Consider the following 19,125-nt stretch of genomic DNA (forward strand, 5'->3'; position numbering starts at 1 on the left):
CACCAAAAAACAACCAAAAAATGTGGTGGAGATCATCTTTATAGTTTTTTATAATAATCCTCTTGATAAATATTTTATCATAACAAATCTTGACAGTTTACATACAAGGATATGACATTTTTATTACAAATTAATAAAATCTAATAAAATGTGACCATGAAAATATAGCTCATTATAAAAGAACCTGAATTAGTAGAGGGAGAGAGAGGAATGGAGGAGGGGATGTTTATCAAGAAGTTCTCCATCAGTACAGAACTTCATAAATTAGTAGATAACAGTATGGTAAAGAGCTATTGTAAAGCAAATGAAAATGTCGTAGAACTCCTATCTGCAGCCACTCTGGCACTTTAAACATATCCAGTAGGAGAGGTTAATTCTCTCAGCAGGAGACCACTCACATTACTTTTTCTCCCTATAAAATAATGCATTATTTTGTCATGCTGGTAAAAAACCCATAACATTAAATGTACCTTTTCAACCACTTTTTAAGTGTACAATTAAAAAGTGTAAAGTACGCTCACATTGATGAATAGATCTCTTGAACTTTTTCGTTTTCCAATGACGAAACTTTGTATCCACTAAACTATCTTCTCCACAGTTCTTAGTAAATACCTTTCCACTTTCTGTTTCTATTTTTTCGACTACTTTAAATATTTCTTTGTTTCTTTTTTTTTTTTTTTTTAAGATAGAGTCTTGCACTGTCACCCAGGCTGGAGTGCAGCAGTGGGGCGATCCCTTCTCACTGCAACCTCTGCCTCCTGGGTTCAAGCGATTCTCCTGCCTCAGCCCCCCAAGTAACTGGGATTACAGGCGACTGCCACCATGCCCAGGTAAATTTTTTTTTTTTTTTTTTTTTTTTTTTTTTTTTTTGGAGACGGAGTCTCGCTCTGTCACCCAGGCTGGAGTGCAGTGGCCGGATCTCAGCTCACTGCAAGCTCTGCCTCCTGGGTTTACACCATTCTCCTGCCTCAGCCTCCCGAGTTTTTTTGTATTTTTAGTAGAGATAGGGTTTCACTATGTTGGCTAAGCTGGTCTCAAACTCCTGACCTCGTGATCCGCCCACCTTGGCCTCCAAAAGTTCTGGGATTAAGGGTGTGAGCCACTACGCCCGGCCTACTGTAAATATTTCATATGAGTAAAATTATACAGTATCTCTCTTTTTGTGACTGGCTTATTTAGCTTAGCATAATGTCCTTGAGTTTCATCCATATTGTAGCATGTGATGTAATTTACTTATTTTTTAAGTCTGCATAATATTCCATTGTGTATGTATAACACATTTGCTTTATTCATTCATCAATAGACATTTGGGTTGCTTCTACCTCTTGGCTGTTGTTAATAATACTGCAATGAATATGCATGTGCAAATATCTCTGCTAGATCCTGTTTTGAATTATTTTGAATATATACCCAGAAGAAGAATTAAATGGCTCATATGGTGATTCTATTTTTTGGTATTTGTGGAACCTCTAAACTCTTTTTCATGAGGGCTGAACCATTTTATATTTCCATCAACAAACATGAAGTTCCTAACTCCTCTATATTCTCATCAACACTCATTATTCTCTATTCCTGAAATAGTGACTTTTCTGATGGCTGTGGGGTGATATCTCATTGTGGTTTTAATTTGCATTTCCCTGATAATTAGAAAGTTGAGCATCTTTTAATGTGCTTATTGGATCTTTGTATATCTTCTTTGCAGAAATGTCTGTGTAAGTCCTTGGCCCATTTTTAAATTGGGTTGCTCTTTGTCGTTGTTATTTCCTTGGAAAAGTCCATATATTCTAGATATTAACTCCTCACCACTTATATTATTTGCATTTATTCTATGCCATTCCATAGGTTATCTTTTCACCCTGTTGTTTTCCTTTATGTGCAGAAGATTTAAGTTTGATATAGTCTGATTTGCGTATTTTTAATTTTGTTCCCTGTGCTTTTTGTATCATATTTAAAAATTTGCCAAATTCAATGTCCCGAAGCTTTTCTTCTATTTTTTTTCTGTAAGTTTAAGGTCTTACGTTTAGGTATTGAGTTCATTTTGAGTTAATTTTTGCATATACTATAGGGTAAGGGCCCAACTTCATTTCTTTGCATGTGGGTATCCAGTTTTCCAAACACCACTTGAAGAGCTGTCAGCTTCCTTGTACTAAATGAATGGGTTTTTTTTGCTGCTGCTTTTAAGATTCTCTGTTTGTGTGTAATTTTTGACAGTTTGATTATACTGTGTCTTGGTATAGAGTTTTTTAGATTTATCTTATTTGGAGTTATTTGAGCTTCTTAAATGTTTGGGTTCCTTTATCTCCTAAGATTTAAAAAATTGGGGGCCATAATTTATAAGTTTTCAGACCTTTCTCATTTACTTCTCTTCTGGTATTCCCATAATGCATATGTTGCCCTGCTGGATGGTGTCCCATAATTTCTTTAGGGTCTTCATTGTTCTTCTTTTCTTTTTGCACCTGTGACTCTAATTTTACAAGTTCTGTCTCTGATTTTGCTGATTTTTTTCTTCTGCTTAGCCAAGTTACCTTTTGAGTCTTTCTAATGAATTTTTCAATTCAGTTATTTTATACTTCAACTCCAGAATTTCGATTTGGTTCTTCATAGTTTCTACTTTGTTAATATTCCTATTTTGTTTATTTGTTATGTTCTTCATTTCATTTAGTTGTCTGTTCGTGTTCTCTTTTAATTCATTGCACATACTTGACTAATTTCAAGTCCCATGTCTGGCAATTTCTGTATCTTCATTTGTTTTCGGTCAGTTTCTGGAGATGTAATTTTTTTCCTTTTAATGTGTGAGAATCCTTTCTTTCTTTTTATACTTTGTATTCTTTTGTTGTTGAGATTTTAACATTTCAAAAATCAGCCAACTCTCCCAGACTTTGTGAGATGATTTTCTACAAGGAGAACTCTCCTCACTAATTCTGGATAGAGATTCCGTGGCCTACTCATGCTATTTTTCTAGTATACATTCTTTTCTTTCTCCTTTAGGCTTGTGTGTGTAATCTGTTTGAAAAGGTTTGCTGATTTCTGTAAAAGACCCTCCCCTGTTGCTTGAGAGTGGCCTTTCTGGGGCTGCATTAAATTGTTGTACTGGTGCTCCACCTAGTGTCTATGTCTGGAACTGCAGTTTTGGTGCACCTTTGGTTGCCTTTGCTTTGAAAGACCCCATTTTTATTTGTACTTGAATACAGGCAAGTCAGAAGCCAGTCCTTGGGCAACCTCCTTAAAAATCAAAATATTGAACATAGGGGATTAAATGTTTCCTTCCAACTGCATTGCACAGTGTGGAGTGAGAAAGACTCTAGTGAGAGAGACTGGAAACAATCATGATTTTTCTTGCCAGGTTGTTTTCACGATAGTCTGGAGGTACAAGAAACCTTGTAATTGGTGTCTGAAATTCCTACAGAGGCATTTAGTACATATAGTGTTAAAATTGTGCCTTGCTGTTGAGGTTCCAGGGCTGTTCTGCTGTCTTGCTGATGTCACTATCTTACACATTTTTTAGTCCTTTTTAATAAAATGATTTTTTAATGATTAGAACCTGAACAATTTTTATCACTATTCTATGGCACAAAGACTGTATACATTTTTACAAGATGTTAGAATTGACTATCTTTGAAGAAAATCTCTATAATTTTTGCCTAACTCCATTGCCCCTTTCTCCTGTCTTGTTCTTCCCATCATCAACTTAGTACAACTAGTATTGATACTCTTCTACCTTTTATTATGCTGTTTCGTAGACAACTTTTTATATTTTATTTTAAAACTTTTAGTTATCTCTGTAAGTTGTATCATTTAATAAATTTTTTCAATTCCTTTTATCTTCATTAATACCATGTATCATTTGACAGTTTCTTATGCAGAAAGGAACACACCCACATTTTGTCAGCTATCAAAGAGTTTTTTGGGGGGGGGCCTTTTATCTCTATCCCCCAAACATAGCCTAGGACAAGACACAGAGTAGGTTTTGGTTATATAAATGTTCACTCATTATTTCTTAAGCATCTTTGTGACAGGCACTGTCCTAATCACTGGGGATGGAGCAATGAACAAAACAGACAAAAACCTATGACTTGATGGGGGCTAATATTCTGCTGTGGCAATATAAAATAAACACGTAAAGGAATAAATGCATTGTGAGCAGAAAGGCGTGCAATTTTAAAGAGAGTGGTTGAGGAGAACCTCACTGTGAAAGTTCTATTTAGCAAAACTCTTAAGGGTGTGAAGGAATGAATGATAGAAATACGACTAGGGAAGAGCCTTTCATGTCAAGTGAAAAGAACAAAAAGCCTGGAGCAATATAATGAATCTGGAATGCTCAATATACAACAAGAAGGTCTAATGTAGCTGGAGAGGAATGACCAAGGACAAGAGTAACAAAGTATAAGATTAGAAAGATAAGAGGAATATTTGTAGGGAGGTGGGTGTCAAAAAGAGGACAGGTTGTTTATGGTCTCATAGGTTATCGGAAAAAACTCGATATTACTATAACCCATATGGGAAGACAAAGGGGCAGCATGGTCTATTTCTGATTTTTAAAGGACTTCTTTAGCTACTTTGTTGAGAAGAGACTGTTAGGTAGATGTGCACAGAAGTAGACACATGGGCTTAGGGGGCTCTTGCAATAATTGAAGCTAGGCATGGTAGTGGAAACCATTGGGAAATATAGGAGGTAATTAGAAGGGGTCATTTAGTCAGTTCAGAGTGACAGAATAGCACAGACTCGGTGTCTTAAACAACAGATATTTATCTCTCACATTTCCAGAGGCTGAGAATTCTGATATCAGCGTTCTGGCATGATAGACTTCTGATAAAGGGCCCTATTCCTGGTTTCTAGAAGGCCATATCCTTGTTGTATCATCACTTGGCGGGGAGGGGAAAGAGAGAGAGAGAGAGAAATAGAATCTCTAATTTATTGTCTTATAAGGGCACTAATCTTATCAAGAGGGCTCCATTCTCATGACCTAATTTCCTCAAAAAGACCCTATCACCAAATATCAACACATTGGAAATTAGAGTTTCAACATATAAATTTGAGGCAGGGGATATAAACATCTAATATATAACAAGGTAAATGTTAATAGTAGACGCCCAAAGAAATTTGTTTATGGATATAAATGTGAGCTGTAAGAGAACTGATTAATCGATACATTTTATTAACATGAAATTGACAAATAAAACATCTATAACCACTGCCTCTTATGCTGGATGCCAGTCAGTTGTGTTGGTCATAGAATTTTTCTTTGCCTCTGAAAAGTTCTATTTTTCAGCTGGCTTCCTGGACATGCTACCTTTGAGAATGTACTGCCACTCCCCTCCCAGTTAGCCAATGCTATTCACATGGAAATAAAGAATAGCTCATCATCATGGCCATCTGAGAACGTGAAGTAGCTTTCTATAAATCAGTTAATGAGATTAATTTTAAAATAACAATCTTAACTGCAATGCTGTAATATTTTGATATTATAACCAAATTAGAAATGATGCTTTATCAGTGTAGTGATAATAACATTTAAATGTTAGTACCTGATTAGTAGTACCTGGTAAGAGGGAAAACTAAGTATGGTTTTTAAGATACAAATAATGTTTTTAAGTAAAGAAGAAAAGCTATTATAATTCCATGTGCCTGTTGACATTATATAGTCCTTTGATTAACCATTTTTCCCCTTTCCTTCTGATTTCAGATGTTCTTGGCAGCTCTGGCACTCAGCTTTATTGCTAAGGCACTAGGTGCAGTTGTTATGAAAAGTTCCATCATTCATATAGAAAGGAGATTTGAGATATCCTCTTCTCTTGTTGGTTTTATTGATGGAAGCTTTGAAATTGGTAACATTTTTTTTTCTGTTTTAATAACCAAACTTGCAAAGTTAAAAAAAAATATGCTTTACACCACTGGTTATCAACTGGGGTAAATTTATCTCTCAGAGGCAATTTGGAAACGACCAAAAACATTTTTGGTTGTCATAACTGGACAGGGAATGGGGGGCAAGGGAGGTACTACTGGTATCTAAAGTAGAGGTCAGAGGTACTGCTAAATATTCTATAATGTACAAAGCATGATGTAGCCAAAAATATTGATAGTGAGGATGTTCAGAAACCCTGATTCTACACAAATTCAATTTTTGCAAACTAACACCATGCCCTACTTTACCTCCCCTCTCTCAAGATGAAGAAAGTTTGGGAGAGGACTGTTATTCTTAAGGAGAAAGGAATCTTTTCAGAGCAACCTACATTAGACTTCTATTGTTTCACTGAGCACACCAAAATCTTTCCTTTGAAATATTGAAGATATTTTGTTGTCTTCATTTTAACTTGGATTTCTCCAATAATAGCTCAGGGAAAACATTTTCTGGTTCATATTTGCGTCTTTCCCTATTTAGTTATTTTCTTCTAGAGCATTTATGAGATGAATATTAAATTTTCTGGGAATTTTTCTCTTTAAATTTTTTCCTCCTAAATTTCTATTGTTTTTCTTTATATTTCATTAATCTTTGCTGATGCCATCAGTCATCTTACCATAGCGAGTTCTAATTTGTATATATATCTATATTTTACATTTACAACAGCACTTATTATTTTTAGGCTGCCAGTTCTGATTTTACGGATGCAATGTGCCCTTGTACTCCTAAAGACACTAAATTTTTTATAAAGTAAAAAATTTACTCATTCATTTTGGTGCTTTTCTTCCAAACTATTTTTATGCTATTTTTTTCATAAATGCTCAGGAATCCTTAACTGCTATTTCTTCATTGTTGTGCATGAGGCTCCAGATGGATTAGAAGTGGTCATGACTCTTTCCATTTGATATGCTCTATGTATATTATTTAATATAAATGACTTATGCACGACATTAAATCTCAAGTGGCTTCTCCTCCAGGAAACTTTATGGAAGCTCTTTTTTTTTTTTTTTTTTTTGAGACGGAGTCTCGCTCTGTCGCCCAAGCTAGAGTGCAGTGGCACGATCTCGGCTCACTGCAACCTCCGCCTCCCGGGTTCACGCCATTCTCCTGCCTCAGCCTCCCGAGTAGCTGGGACTACAGGCGCCCGCCACCTCGCCCGGCTAATTTTTTTATATTTTTAGTAGAGACGGGATTTCACCGTGTTAGCCAGGATGGTCTCGATTTCCTGACCTCGTGATCCGCCCGCCTCGGCCTCCCAAAGTGCTGGGATTATAGGCGTGAGCCACTGCGCCTGGCCTCTGGAAGCTCTTAATTAAGTTCCCCCTTTCTGTGATTTGTTGGCAGTTCTGTCCCTCTGTTTTGTCTTCAAACTTCTTGAAGACAGATGCCATAGTTTATTCTTTTTCAAGTAACTTTCTTATTTCTGGCTGTGAGCTTCATGTCAGGTACATTTAGAAATTTAACTAATATTAAGAATAAAAAAGAAATGCATGAAGGAGCACCTTACCCTCAGATCAGGAAGATTCAGCTCCATTTTTCTTCATTCTAATATAATCCAGTCAACTCCAAATTTTTCAGTAAAATTTTGCTTCACTAATATTGCCAAGTAATTCAAGTGCTTTTTTTTGGTATTTAAAACAACTTTTCAGTGAGTGGTCTAATGTAGGTGAATTCACCTTCTCAATTAAATTACATCATCTTTGAGGGAAGGCACTATGTCTGGATTCTATTTGCATCCATTCTGGGGTTTTCAATTCTAGACGCAAAATTGAACTAAGTTGTATCAACATACTTTTGTTCTCTTCCTAGGAAATTTGCTTGTGATTGTATTTGTGAGTTACTTTGGGTCCAAACTACACAGACCAAAGTTAATTGGAATCGGTTGTTTCATTATGGGAATTGGAGGTGTTTTGACTGCTTTACCACATTTCTTCATGGGATAGTAAGTGTTTAAAAAAAAGAAAAAGGCCTCTGTGCCAGTAACTATCAGTACCTTGTAAATTAGGAGTAGAATTTTATTATTATCCCTTTAAATAGGCTGTTACCTTTTGAGAAGTATACTCACTAAGTGTGTATAGAAATAGTGTCTATTTGTCTACATAATCACTTTATCATAGCTTTCATAGACTTTGAAGTAACAAAAAGACTAAACTGTAGAGTTTCAAATGAAATACATAGGCTTTTTACGAGTTTTTAGTATAACATATATACTGTATGTCTTTGCCTATAAGATTTTGATTATTTTTGATAACACTTCAACACTTATACCTCTACCCACTGAGGTATAGGTGTTCCCATCATTTCGCTGAAGCTGTTATTCCTAAGGTCACTGTGTAGTTATAATTACAGTCAGATGCTCCTCAGAGAAAAGTTAAAATGGCACATGAGGGAGAAACTTATTTTTCACATTAAAGTTAATGTAGCCAGTTCAAGGATGATATGATTCTACCTCTTTCCATCGTAGTGCTATGCCTTGCATGGCCTTGGCCTCATGATCCAAATTATGGCAATGTATTTCCAGGCAACAAGGCAGAAGAAGAGAAGAAGAAGAAGAAACAAACAGTCCCCACAGGCTGAGGCTTAAGAAGCATTTTCAGGAGCAAAATATCTCCACTGACTTTACATTTACCAGATGTTAGTTACATTTCACACATAAATATATAAATGTTGAAAAAAAAGACGTTATTCCAAGATGCCATGTTCCCAGTTAAAAATCCCAGCTATGATCACTGTGGAAGGAAAGAAGAAAGAATATTGAGAGACAAGGAGCAGTGTCTGTTAGAGACACCAATTACTTTCTCAATGCCAAATCCAGCAGTGATGTCATTTGCTCACCATATTAATTCCATCTCCCTGCCATATTTGGCATTATAAAAAGTTTCTTCTTAGTGGTACTGCTCTAGCTTGTTTTCATCATACTGCACTCTCTTGATTCATTTTCTATCTTTGTGTCTTCTTCATCATGTCCATTTTTTTTTTCCTCTGCTTTTGGCACCATATCGTCAGAGTCCCCTAATTCCCTTTTTAATCTTTATTTATTATTTGTCATGATTTGTATGGAAAATAAACCTTAAAGGCAACTATCACAGCTTCATCTTTCATTCCACCCTAAAATTAAGGACCACAGTCTAGATAAGCATTTTTCTAAATATGACATAATATGTGACACCTTTGCACCTGTTATTTCTACAGCCTTGAATACCTTTGTTTCTTTGTCTACCCTTCTGTTCATCTTCAAGATTCGTTTTACCTGTCATTCTTATTTTGGTGTCTTCTCTGATCTATTCCCACAACCTCCAAGTAAAGCTGATCATATCCTTTGTCTTTGTGACAACTCAGGACCTTGTATATTAAACAAACATTTTATCGTATATGTTTATATTAGTGTGAAATTCCCTAAGTACAAAAACTGTGCATTTTATTTCTAGTTCTTTGAAGCTGAGCATAATGCCTGGAATACAGTAGGCTGCCTTTAGAGCTCACATGGTACCTAATTATTTATAGATATTAACATCTCTGTTATTCCTATCAAGTTTTCTCCCATGTAGTTGAAATGGACTAGATTTTATTTTTACTACATTTTGAAGAGTCATACATTAGAGCGTGTGTGTGAATATGTGTCCATGAAAGAAAATCTGACAGACTGATCATCTTTGAAGATAATTCAAAAGGATGAATGGTTACATGCAATTAATAATTACTTTTTAAAAAGGTGAAACCAGGGTATTTCATATATTGACCATAATATAACCACTCCTAGGATAATAGGAAGGTGATAACCCACCTAGCCTGGGGTGTACCGAATTATCTTTCTGGCTGGACACTTCCGTTTCACTTTTACCCATCACATCTCTTAAAACACATGCTGGGAAATTGACAGAAAGGATTCTGGTAATTTGGGGAAGATAATGGTGCAAATAAAGGGGAATATTTCTCTGTATTTCTAGGAAAAGTGAAAATATTCAGTAGATAAGCAAAATGTTTAATTCAGTGATGTCCTTACAGTTACAGGTATTCTAAAGAAATTAATATTGATTCATCAGAAAATTCAACATCGACCTTATCCACCTGTTTAATTAATCAAATTGTAGCACTCAATAGAACATCACCTGAGATAGTGGGAAAAGGTAAGAATTAACATTGACAGTAAGAAGTCTTCCAACATGTATAAATTTAATTACATCTCCAAAAATTGTTGTGATATTCACTAGCAAAATTTAATTACGAATGAATAGGAAAAACATTTGACTCTTACAGACATAATTATAGTGTTAATGTACACAGTTGACTCTTTAACAACACAGGTTTAAACTATGTGGTTTCACTTCTATGCAAATGTTGTCCATCCAAACTGGGTGATAAACCTGCCAATAAGAATATCTGACATTTTCTATATTTGGATTGCACAGGGCCAACTGCAGAACTTAAGTGTGCATGAATTTGAGAACACACAGGCAGCCCTGTAACAAATTCCTTAATATGCCAAGGGATGACTGTATTATATGTAAAAGCGTTTAGAAGTAGATCAGAAAAGAGAGTATTTTCAGTAGAAAATTGACAAAGAATATATGCATTAAAGTAAAACAGGAGGAAATAGTATAAATATGTAAATCATATAACTTTGCTTTCAATGCAAAAGGCAAACTCTTGTATCATTTAAAGATTTTTTTGCCTATTGTAACCCAAATTATAAATTATAATTGCAAATTGTACCGCTAAGGATTTTTTTAAACCTATTAAATAAAAAAAGACTAAAAATATATAGAAATGAGGTGGAGGCAAAAAAGGATTTCACATTGTATATATTGCTGAAAGTGTATACATTTGTAAATCTTTCTGGAGATTCATTATCAACATATATTAAGAACAAAAATATACTTACCTACTTAGTCTGAAATTCTGCTATTATTGATTAATCTTGAAGAAATAACCAGGAAACTGCAAAAGGACTTATTTACAGTTATAGTCATGATAAACCTAACAGAATAAAACAATAAAAAAGAAAATGAAAAATAAGATATTGAACAAACACATTTTGAAACTTATTCAACACATTACTGTCCAGTCATTAAAGTTTTGATGTTAAAAAATCTTAGCAACATGGAACAATTGTTATAATATAGCAATGGTTATATTGTGTATAACATGGTTAATGGTTAACTGTGTATACCATTTCATAATATGAACTGGATTTTTAAACATATAATGGACATAATGAGTGTAATGCGCATATTTTGTGCAAATCTGGAAGATATATAAAAACACTTGAGGTGATCTTCTGTGTGCAATGTGATTACAGATAATTTTTACTTGTTTATGCTTTTCTATATGATATGGCTTGACTGTGTCCCCACTCAAATATCACCTTGATTGTAATAATCTCCACATGCCAAGAGTGGGGCCAAGTGGAGATAATTGAATCATGGGGGCGGTTTCCCCCATACTGTTCTCATGATAATGAATAAGTCTCACAAGATCTGATGATTTTATAAATGAGAGTTACCCTGCACACGTTCTCTTGCCTGCCACCATGTGAGACATGTCTTTGCTTTTCCTTCACCTTCCACCATGATTGTGAGGCCCCCCAGCCATGAGGAACTGTGAGTCCGTTAAACCTTTTTCCTTTATAAATTACCCAGTCTCAGGTATATATTTATTAGCAGCATAAGAATGGACTAATAGACCATATTTTCAAAGTTTGCGAAGTGAATATAAATTACTTGTACTTGTAAATTTTTAAAAAAGAGTAGAGTAAGAGTTAAGTAGTTGAATTTGTAATAGAAATGCTAAAATTAATGTTTACAATGAAACACTCTCTTATCTACACAGGTTGTGTGAAGGAATCTGGGTCATACATGTGGATGTATGTGTTCATGGGCAATATGCTTCGGGGAATAGGGGAGACTCCCATAGTACCACTGGGGCTTTCTTACATGGATGATTTTGCTAAAGAAGGACATTCTTCTTTGTATTTAGGTAATGTACACAAAATATTAAATTGCATGATCACTTTCCCTTTGTCTACTTTTGAAATAGTAGAGTTACTAAACTTATTATTTCACCTATTAGAACATATATTTGGGTATATGAATTGTATCATGTTTCTTTTAAAAACATGATGAATAAGAGCCATGCATTCTTGGCATCTAGTAAAATTGCTTTATAATATTTTCAGGTATATTGAATGCAATCGCAATGATTGGTCCAATCATTGGCTTTACCCTGGGATCTCTGTTTTCTAAAATGTACGTGGATATTGGATCTGTAGATCTAAGTAAGTGCAACCAGAACAAGGTACTATGATAATGTCTTTCTAAGCACACACGCAGAAAACATTTTTCCAAATAACTGAATTCACTCTTTCAATAGTCCTTTGCTTAATATAATTAGAAAGTTACAAGTAGGAAATAAATGCATTACTAATCAGAATAAATATAAAATCTAGCTCCCATTTATACTATCTTTTACAGCTAAGTGTAAAATGAGAGAATGTAAACAAATTTATTTTCATGAGCTTGGTCCAAAATAACCAAATGTAAAAAGTCTGCCTCCCAAACTGACGGCCCAGTCAAGTAAATTTTATTTTTCAGTTGATGGTGGCTTGGATGTTGATGTGTAGAACTTAAAGTTTGCTTTGCTAATGTCTTCCTGTGGCTGCTGCATTGGTTTATGGCTGGAGTCATTTGAGAGACTTCACTGTGTAATTTATGGTCATTTTCCCTGGTCCTAGCAGAGGACTTGGCATATGGCAACATTCAGTAAGTACTTGTTGAACAAAGGAATAAAGCAGAGGACACATAAATTAAATCTATGATTTTCTTCTTCATTCTCAGAGCATACTTTCCTTCTTGTCTCATAGGTGAAAGTGATGCCATGTTATAAAAACTGTCTCAACTTCAGGCCCTTTTCCCTAAAAATATTCTTGCACCATATCTGTCTTTATCTTCTTTTTCTTTTTCCCAACTCAGTGGAAAATATATCCATCTGTAACCAATGCTGATAGATCTAGCTGGAGCTTAGATTCTCCCTTCCTGTTTCTTTATCTCCATCTTCTCTTTGATTCAGCAAACACACTCAAGTATTTCCCATCTTTATACATAGCTACAGTTTTTTACACCCCCACACAACTTTCTAGCTGAATCTTTTTTTTATTCCTCTTCAGAGCCAAGCACCTAGGAAAATATCAACTAAATTAGCTAAGATATCTCACCTTCTCACCTCCCATCCACTTCTCAATCCAGTATAATCTGCTTCTGTTGTTAGTGAAACACAATCGATTTCTACCTACTTTGCTATAGATTTGTAAATGGGTATATTTCTATCATTTGTGTTAACTGGTATTTCCAGTTCTTCTTCATGTTTTCCCTTCTTAGATACCCTATTAGCACCTAAAGCGCAATATGTCAAAATCTGATCTCATCATCTTACCTCCAAACCCACTTTATTCCCTCTATTCCTTCTCTTGATTAATATCCATACCTTATTCAAGTATTGACTGAGTTACTGTGCCCTGTAATCTCACATTTCTCTGCATTTACACTTGGTAAAACTTTTCCCTTTTTTCATTTGCATAGTTCTTGAAGTCTCTTCCAAAATATGGCTCCTCCTAGAGAAACCTTACTTCACCACTTTCTATTAGTCCCAAATGAATAGCCAAGAGCATGCCTTTATTGTAACTCTTCTCACAATGAGCTATTAATACTTGTGTGCTTACTTGCCATCTCTTTACCACATGACAGAATGACATGTTCTTAGCAAATAATAATTAGTTATGTTTGTGAATAAATAAATATGATTTTCTATCTCACTAGGACTTCAATAGATCATTCCAAAGAGATCAAAGGATCCATTTCCACGATGAGATAGACATCACAGTGGGCCAGCAACAGCCAAAAGCTTGAAAGTGTTTGCTAATCTAAAACTATAAAGAAAATACTTGATAAAATGTTTTACATGTTCAGTGTTAGACATATGACTTAGAGTAGCTACATGTTATGTACGTTATTTCTACTCATTCAACTCCAGTTTCATCATTGCTTTATCACGAAGAGTACAGAAATAAGTGGTAAATGTCCTTAGGTAAATTATTTTATAAGCTCTCTATTAAGAAACCATTACATGATTTTATAATTTATCACGATACAATTTCTAACATTGAATGTTCAGGTATTATTATATCTTCTCTTATTCAGTGATGAGTATGAGCTTCACTTATAAAGTATACTTTGGCAAACTCCAATGCTTAAAGGAGCTGAAGAGATAAAATAAATGAGTAAAAAGTGCCAGGAACAGGAATTTAGGGTGTGATGGTTAGAATAGGAGAATTTTTTTGGTTGTGAACTGCTCTCCCCACAGGTCCAAAAGCACTTGTGTTCCTCAGCTCTGGCTTATTCTTTTAATGCACAAATTTAGGCCCTGAATTGACAAGGACTTCTGATTGGTTTCCAAGAAAATCCAAAATCGAAAATTTTTATGTAGAATTTTTCAATTTTTAAGACTGTGAGTAAGCCAAGAAAAACTATTTCTCAGGTCCTATCTAGCGAGATTATGACCCTTAGTTAGTATGTGTAGAACAGTGAAAGAACAGAAAAAAAAGTCATCAAAATTAACAGTTGTCACAGGTGATGAATAAATACTTTGCATGTAGATGGAGTCACTGATTTAACCAATCATTTCCTGAAGTCTGAGTTGTTGATTATGACACAATATGATCATATAGATCAAATTTAAATCTGTGCATACTTGAAAATAAATTATTTCTAGATAGTTTGTAATCAAGTCAATGTTATCTCATATTAACGAGTTTTCTTATAGATCAGAGTAATGGTACCACTTAATTGTGCCACAAACTACTATGGTGTGTGTGTTTCTGTATGCATACACTTTTTTATTTCTTATTTTTCTTTTATTGTGGTAAGAACAATTAAAATGAAATCCACCTTCATAACAGATTTTGAAACATACAGTGTACCCATGAATAATAGGTTTAAATTATGCTTGTCCACTTATGTACGATTTTTTCAAGAAATATATTGAAAACCTTTGAGGAGATTTGTGAAAATTTGAGAAAATTTATAGATGAATTGCATAGTGTAGAAATATAGAAAACCCTAAGAAAAAGGTATGTCATGAATGCATACAATGTTTAGATACTAAACTATTTTATCCGTTACTACCATAAAATATACACAAATCTATTATAAGAAGTTAAACTTATTAGAGGGGACAACATGGCCAACTGGACACACTCAGGAAGCACCACTTCCACTGAGGAAGCCCAAAATATTCAGTAAAGTAACATACTTCCAGCATATCTTTTGAGAGAAAACACTGAAAGTCAATAGAGGTGACACAGACACTGAGGCTGAAGAGAGAGAAAACTGGAAACCCAGTGCAAGGTTGTTGAACACCAGAGATAGTTTCCAGCCCTGAATGGCTCCTAGCTAAGGGGTGAGTAAAGTGGCAGTGGAACCTCCTATTCTTGCTGATGACATCTGGGATCCTACCTACAAGAGAACCCACGACCCCCAGAGACAGTGGAACAGGCAGAGGCACCTGCCCAGAGAGTGGACAGAAATAGAACTACAGCCAGCATTGAACCCGGGGGGGTTGCATATTGGGTAGCTGCAGCAGAACGCAGCTGTAGGTGTCCAACATCCAATGCTCCCTTTCTTCCACCAAGTAGCTCTCAACTCACCTGACTGCTGAGCCAAGAGAGAGTGGGGCCAACTTTCCTGTGAGCTGGGACACATCTGTACTGTAGGCCCTTCTGCCCGCCAGTCCCTCCCAGTACTCCTGCCTGGCCACACCTGCAAGAACATGTGCACAGCACAGCCTCCACTGCTCAGCCTGAGGGTTTTTTCCAGTACTCCCACCTGGGTACTTCCTCAGTGTCCTTGGAGCACTTCAGATCCCCCAGTGTAGCTACTGCCTGAACCAGAGGGACCAGACAATGGAGCCACAGGCTAGTCCCAAAACCTCAGGGCTGCAGTGCATAGCTTGGGAGTGTGAACTGAGATTGGTGCCAAGCACTCAAGCAGAGGAGGAGCCCCCAATCTCAGAACACTGAGAGGGGTGAGATGCATGGGGTCATGGGCCAGTGCAGAATGAGACATGCCTCTTTTCATAGGCCCAGTCCGGGAAGGCTGTGTCCTGTCTGCTAGCTCCTGCCTCTGCCTGAGGGAGCTCCATGGCTCAGAACAGTTTCCTAACAAAGGAAACACAAGTGTGGTTTACCAGCGACCAGAGAGGGCATCCCCCAAGACCCAGGAGTAGGCCTGTTATGGGGGTCATCTGTCTTCCCTGCTGCCACAAGCACTGTTGTAAACACACTGAGAAACAAAAGAGCTATGCCCCTGAGTAACAGTTTATCTGGCAGCCATTACTCTTAAGCACCATTTACTGGATTACAGCTCAATTTAAAACATCTATATTTATATAGATAAACATAGATAACATAGATAAACATCTATACAAATATATATACACACATATATATGTTTATATATATATGCACACATATGTGTGTGTGTATATGTATATACATATATATATATATATATATATATATATATATATATATATAAAATTTGAGACTGTATCTCGCTCTGTTACCCAGGCTGGAGTGCAGAGAAGTAATTATAGCTCACTGTAGCCTCAAGCTCCTTGGCTCAAGTCATTCTCCCACAGCCTTCTAAGTAGCTGGGACTACAGGCACACACCACTACACTTAGCTAATATTTGTTATTTTCTGTAGAGACAGGGTTTTCCATGTTGCCCAGGCTGATCTCAAACTTCTGGCCTCAAGTGATCCTCCCACCTTAGCCTCACAAAGTGCTGGAATTACAGGCTTGGGCCACTGTGCCTGGCTTCAAACATAGTTTGCCAGTATACATTGTGTACGAAACTGAGAGCAAGAATCTACCTACAAATAAAAATATTGTACAGAGTCTTATCCCAGAAATTAACCCAAATGACCATACTGAACTTGCACCACAGTTAAACGAACACCAGCCACTCAAGATTAAAAGGAATCAACAAGAAATCTGGCAATTCAAAAGGTAAGAATGTACCTTAAACTTAAAATGGGTGCATTTGAGCTCTCCAGCGATGGTTCTTAACCACATTGAAATGACTAAAATGACAGACAGACAATTCGGAATCTGGATAGGAAAAAAGCTCATTGAGATTCAGGAAAGTGTTGAAACACAATTTAAGGAATTCAGTAATTCCAGTAGAATGAACCAAAAGCTGAAAGACAAAATAGCCATTAAACAAATACTACTACTGGAATTTTAAAAAAAAAACAAAAAACAAAAAACTACATGAATTTTATAATACATTCAGACCTTTAGCAGCAGAAGAACATACCAAAGAGAGAAAAGAATCTCAGAGCTTGAAAACCAGTTTTTATAATCAACTCCATCAGACAAAAATAAAGAAAAAAAACCTTAAAAATGAAGAAAACTTCTAGGAATTTGGTTTCTTTCGGTAAAGAAACCAAACCTATGATTCTTTGGAATTCCTGAGAGAGAAAAAGAGAGAGTAAGTAACTTGTAAAACATATTTGCAGATATGGTCCATGAAAATATTCTCAATCTTACTAGAGAGATTGACATGCAAATTCATAAATTACAGAGAACCCCTTTGAGATGCTATAAAGATGGCAATCCCCAAGGCATCTACTCATTAGATTCACCAAGGTCCATATGAAAGAAACAAATATTTTAAGATTTTTTGGGGGGCAACTAGAGAGATGGATCAAGTCACTGTCAAGGGGAACCCCATCAGTCTTGCAGAATGCCTTTGAGCAAAAGCCATACAAGCCAGAAGAGATTGGGGGCCTATTTTCAGCACGCTTAAAGAAAAGAAATTTCAACCAATGAATTCATATCCCACCAAATTAATTTTATAAATGAAAGAGAACTAAAATCCTTCTCAGACAAGCAAACATTGAGGAAATTTCTTATCACTAGGCCAGCCTTATAACAGGTCTCTAGAAGAGTGCTAAACATGGAAACAAAAGATTAATACCTTCCACGACAAAAACACACTTAAATACATAGCCCAGACACATAAAGCGACTACACAACCAAGTCTATGAAACAACCAGCTAACAACATGATGCCATGATCAAAATCTCACATATAAATAATAACCCTGAATGTAAACAGGCTAACTGCCCCAATTAAAAGACACTGAGTGACAAGCTTCATAAGAAGACAAAACTTAGCCTTCTGTTATCTTTTAAAAGACACATTTTACATGTATAATACCCACAGGATCAAAGTAAAGGGACGGAAAGAAATCTATCCATGCAAACAGGAAACAGAACAGGGCAGTAATCACTATTCTTACATCAGATAAAACAGACATTAAACCAAAAACAGTTAAGAAGGATAAAGAAGGGTATTACATAAGGATAAAGTGTTCAATTTAACGAGAAGACTTAACTATTCTAAATATATATGCAGTCAAAAGTGGAGGATCCAGATTGACAAAAAAAATTTCTTAGAGACCTAAGGAAACTAAAAACAGACGGCCGTACCATAATAGTGGAAGATTTCAGCAACTCGCTGACAGTGTTAGGTATCGAAGCAGAAAATTAAAATGTAAATTTTGGACTTAAACTCAACTCTCAAACAATTGGATCCAAAAACATCCTACAGAATACTCCACCCGACACTAACAGAATATACTTTCTTCTCATCTGCATATAGATTGTATTCTAAGATCAATCACATGCTCAGTCATAAAGAAAGTCTCAATACATTCAAAAAATTAAAAGTTTTTTGAGCACATTCTTCGACAAAAGTGCAATAAAAATAGAAATCAATACCAAAAAGAGTTCTTAAAGCCACCCAAAACATGGTAATTCAACAACTTTTCCTGAATAATTCTTGATTTAAGAATTAAATTAAAAGAGTTTTTTGAAATTAAATGAAAGAGAGACATACCTCACCAAAATCTTTGGGATCTATCTAAAGTAGTGTTAAGAGGAAGTTTACCATGCTAAAGGCCTTCATCAAGAAGGCGGAGAGATTTCAAATTAACAATTTAATCTTGCACTTACGCTAACCAGAAAAAAAAAGGACATCCCCCAAGCAAACTGAAAATAAATAAATAAAATCGGAGAAGAACTGAATGAAATTGTGATGCAAAATGTAGACAAAAGATAAATAAAACCAAGAGTTTGTTATTCGAAAGAATATAAAAAGTTTAGACT

The 19,125-nt window shown here is 35.6% G+C and overlaps 1 protein-coding gene across 3 annotated transcripts in view; it reads left to right on the top strand.

Annotated features, from left to right (window-relative positions):
• The window catches only part of LOC126930507 (solute carrier organic anion transporter family member 1B3), a 409,969-nt gene that overhangs the window by 338,117 nt on the left and 52,727 nt on the right, over positions 1-19,125 (top strand). For 2 of the 3 annotated variants that reach the window (XM_050747599.1, XM_050747600.1), the window contains 5 exons: positions 5,685-5,826; positions 7,710-7,842; positions 9,906-10,027; positions 11,730-11,876; positions 12,076-12,174. The exons of the other annotated variant lie outside the window; for it this stretch is intronic. In XM_050747599.1, the coding sequence (XP_050603556.1) occupies positions 5,685-5,826; positions 7,710-7,842; positions 9,906-10,027; positions 11,730-11,876; positions 12,076-12,174 (643 nt within the window). The remainder of the gene's footprint in view (positions 1-5,684; positions 5,827-7,709; positions 7,843-9,905; positions 10,028-11,729; positions 11,877-12,075; positions 12,175-19,125) is intronic. 3 annotated transcript variants of the gene reach the window in all.

The sequence above is a fragment of the Macaca thibetana genome, chromosome 11, assembly GCF_024542745.1.
Source record: "Macaca thibetana thibetana isolate TM-01 chromosome 11, ASM2454274v1, whole genome shotgun sequence".
Classification (NCBI taxonomy): Eukaryota; Metazoa; Chordata; class Mammalia; order Primates; family Cercopithecidae; genus Macaca; species Macaca thibetana.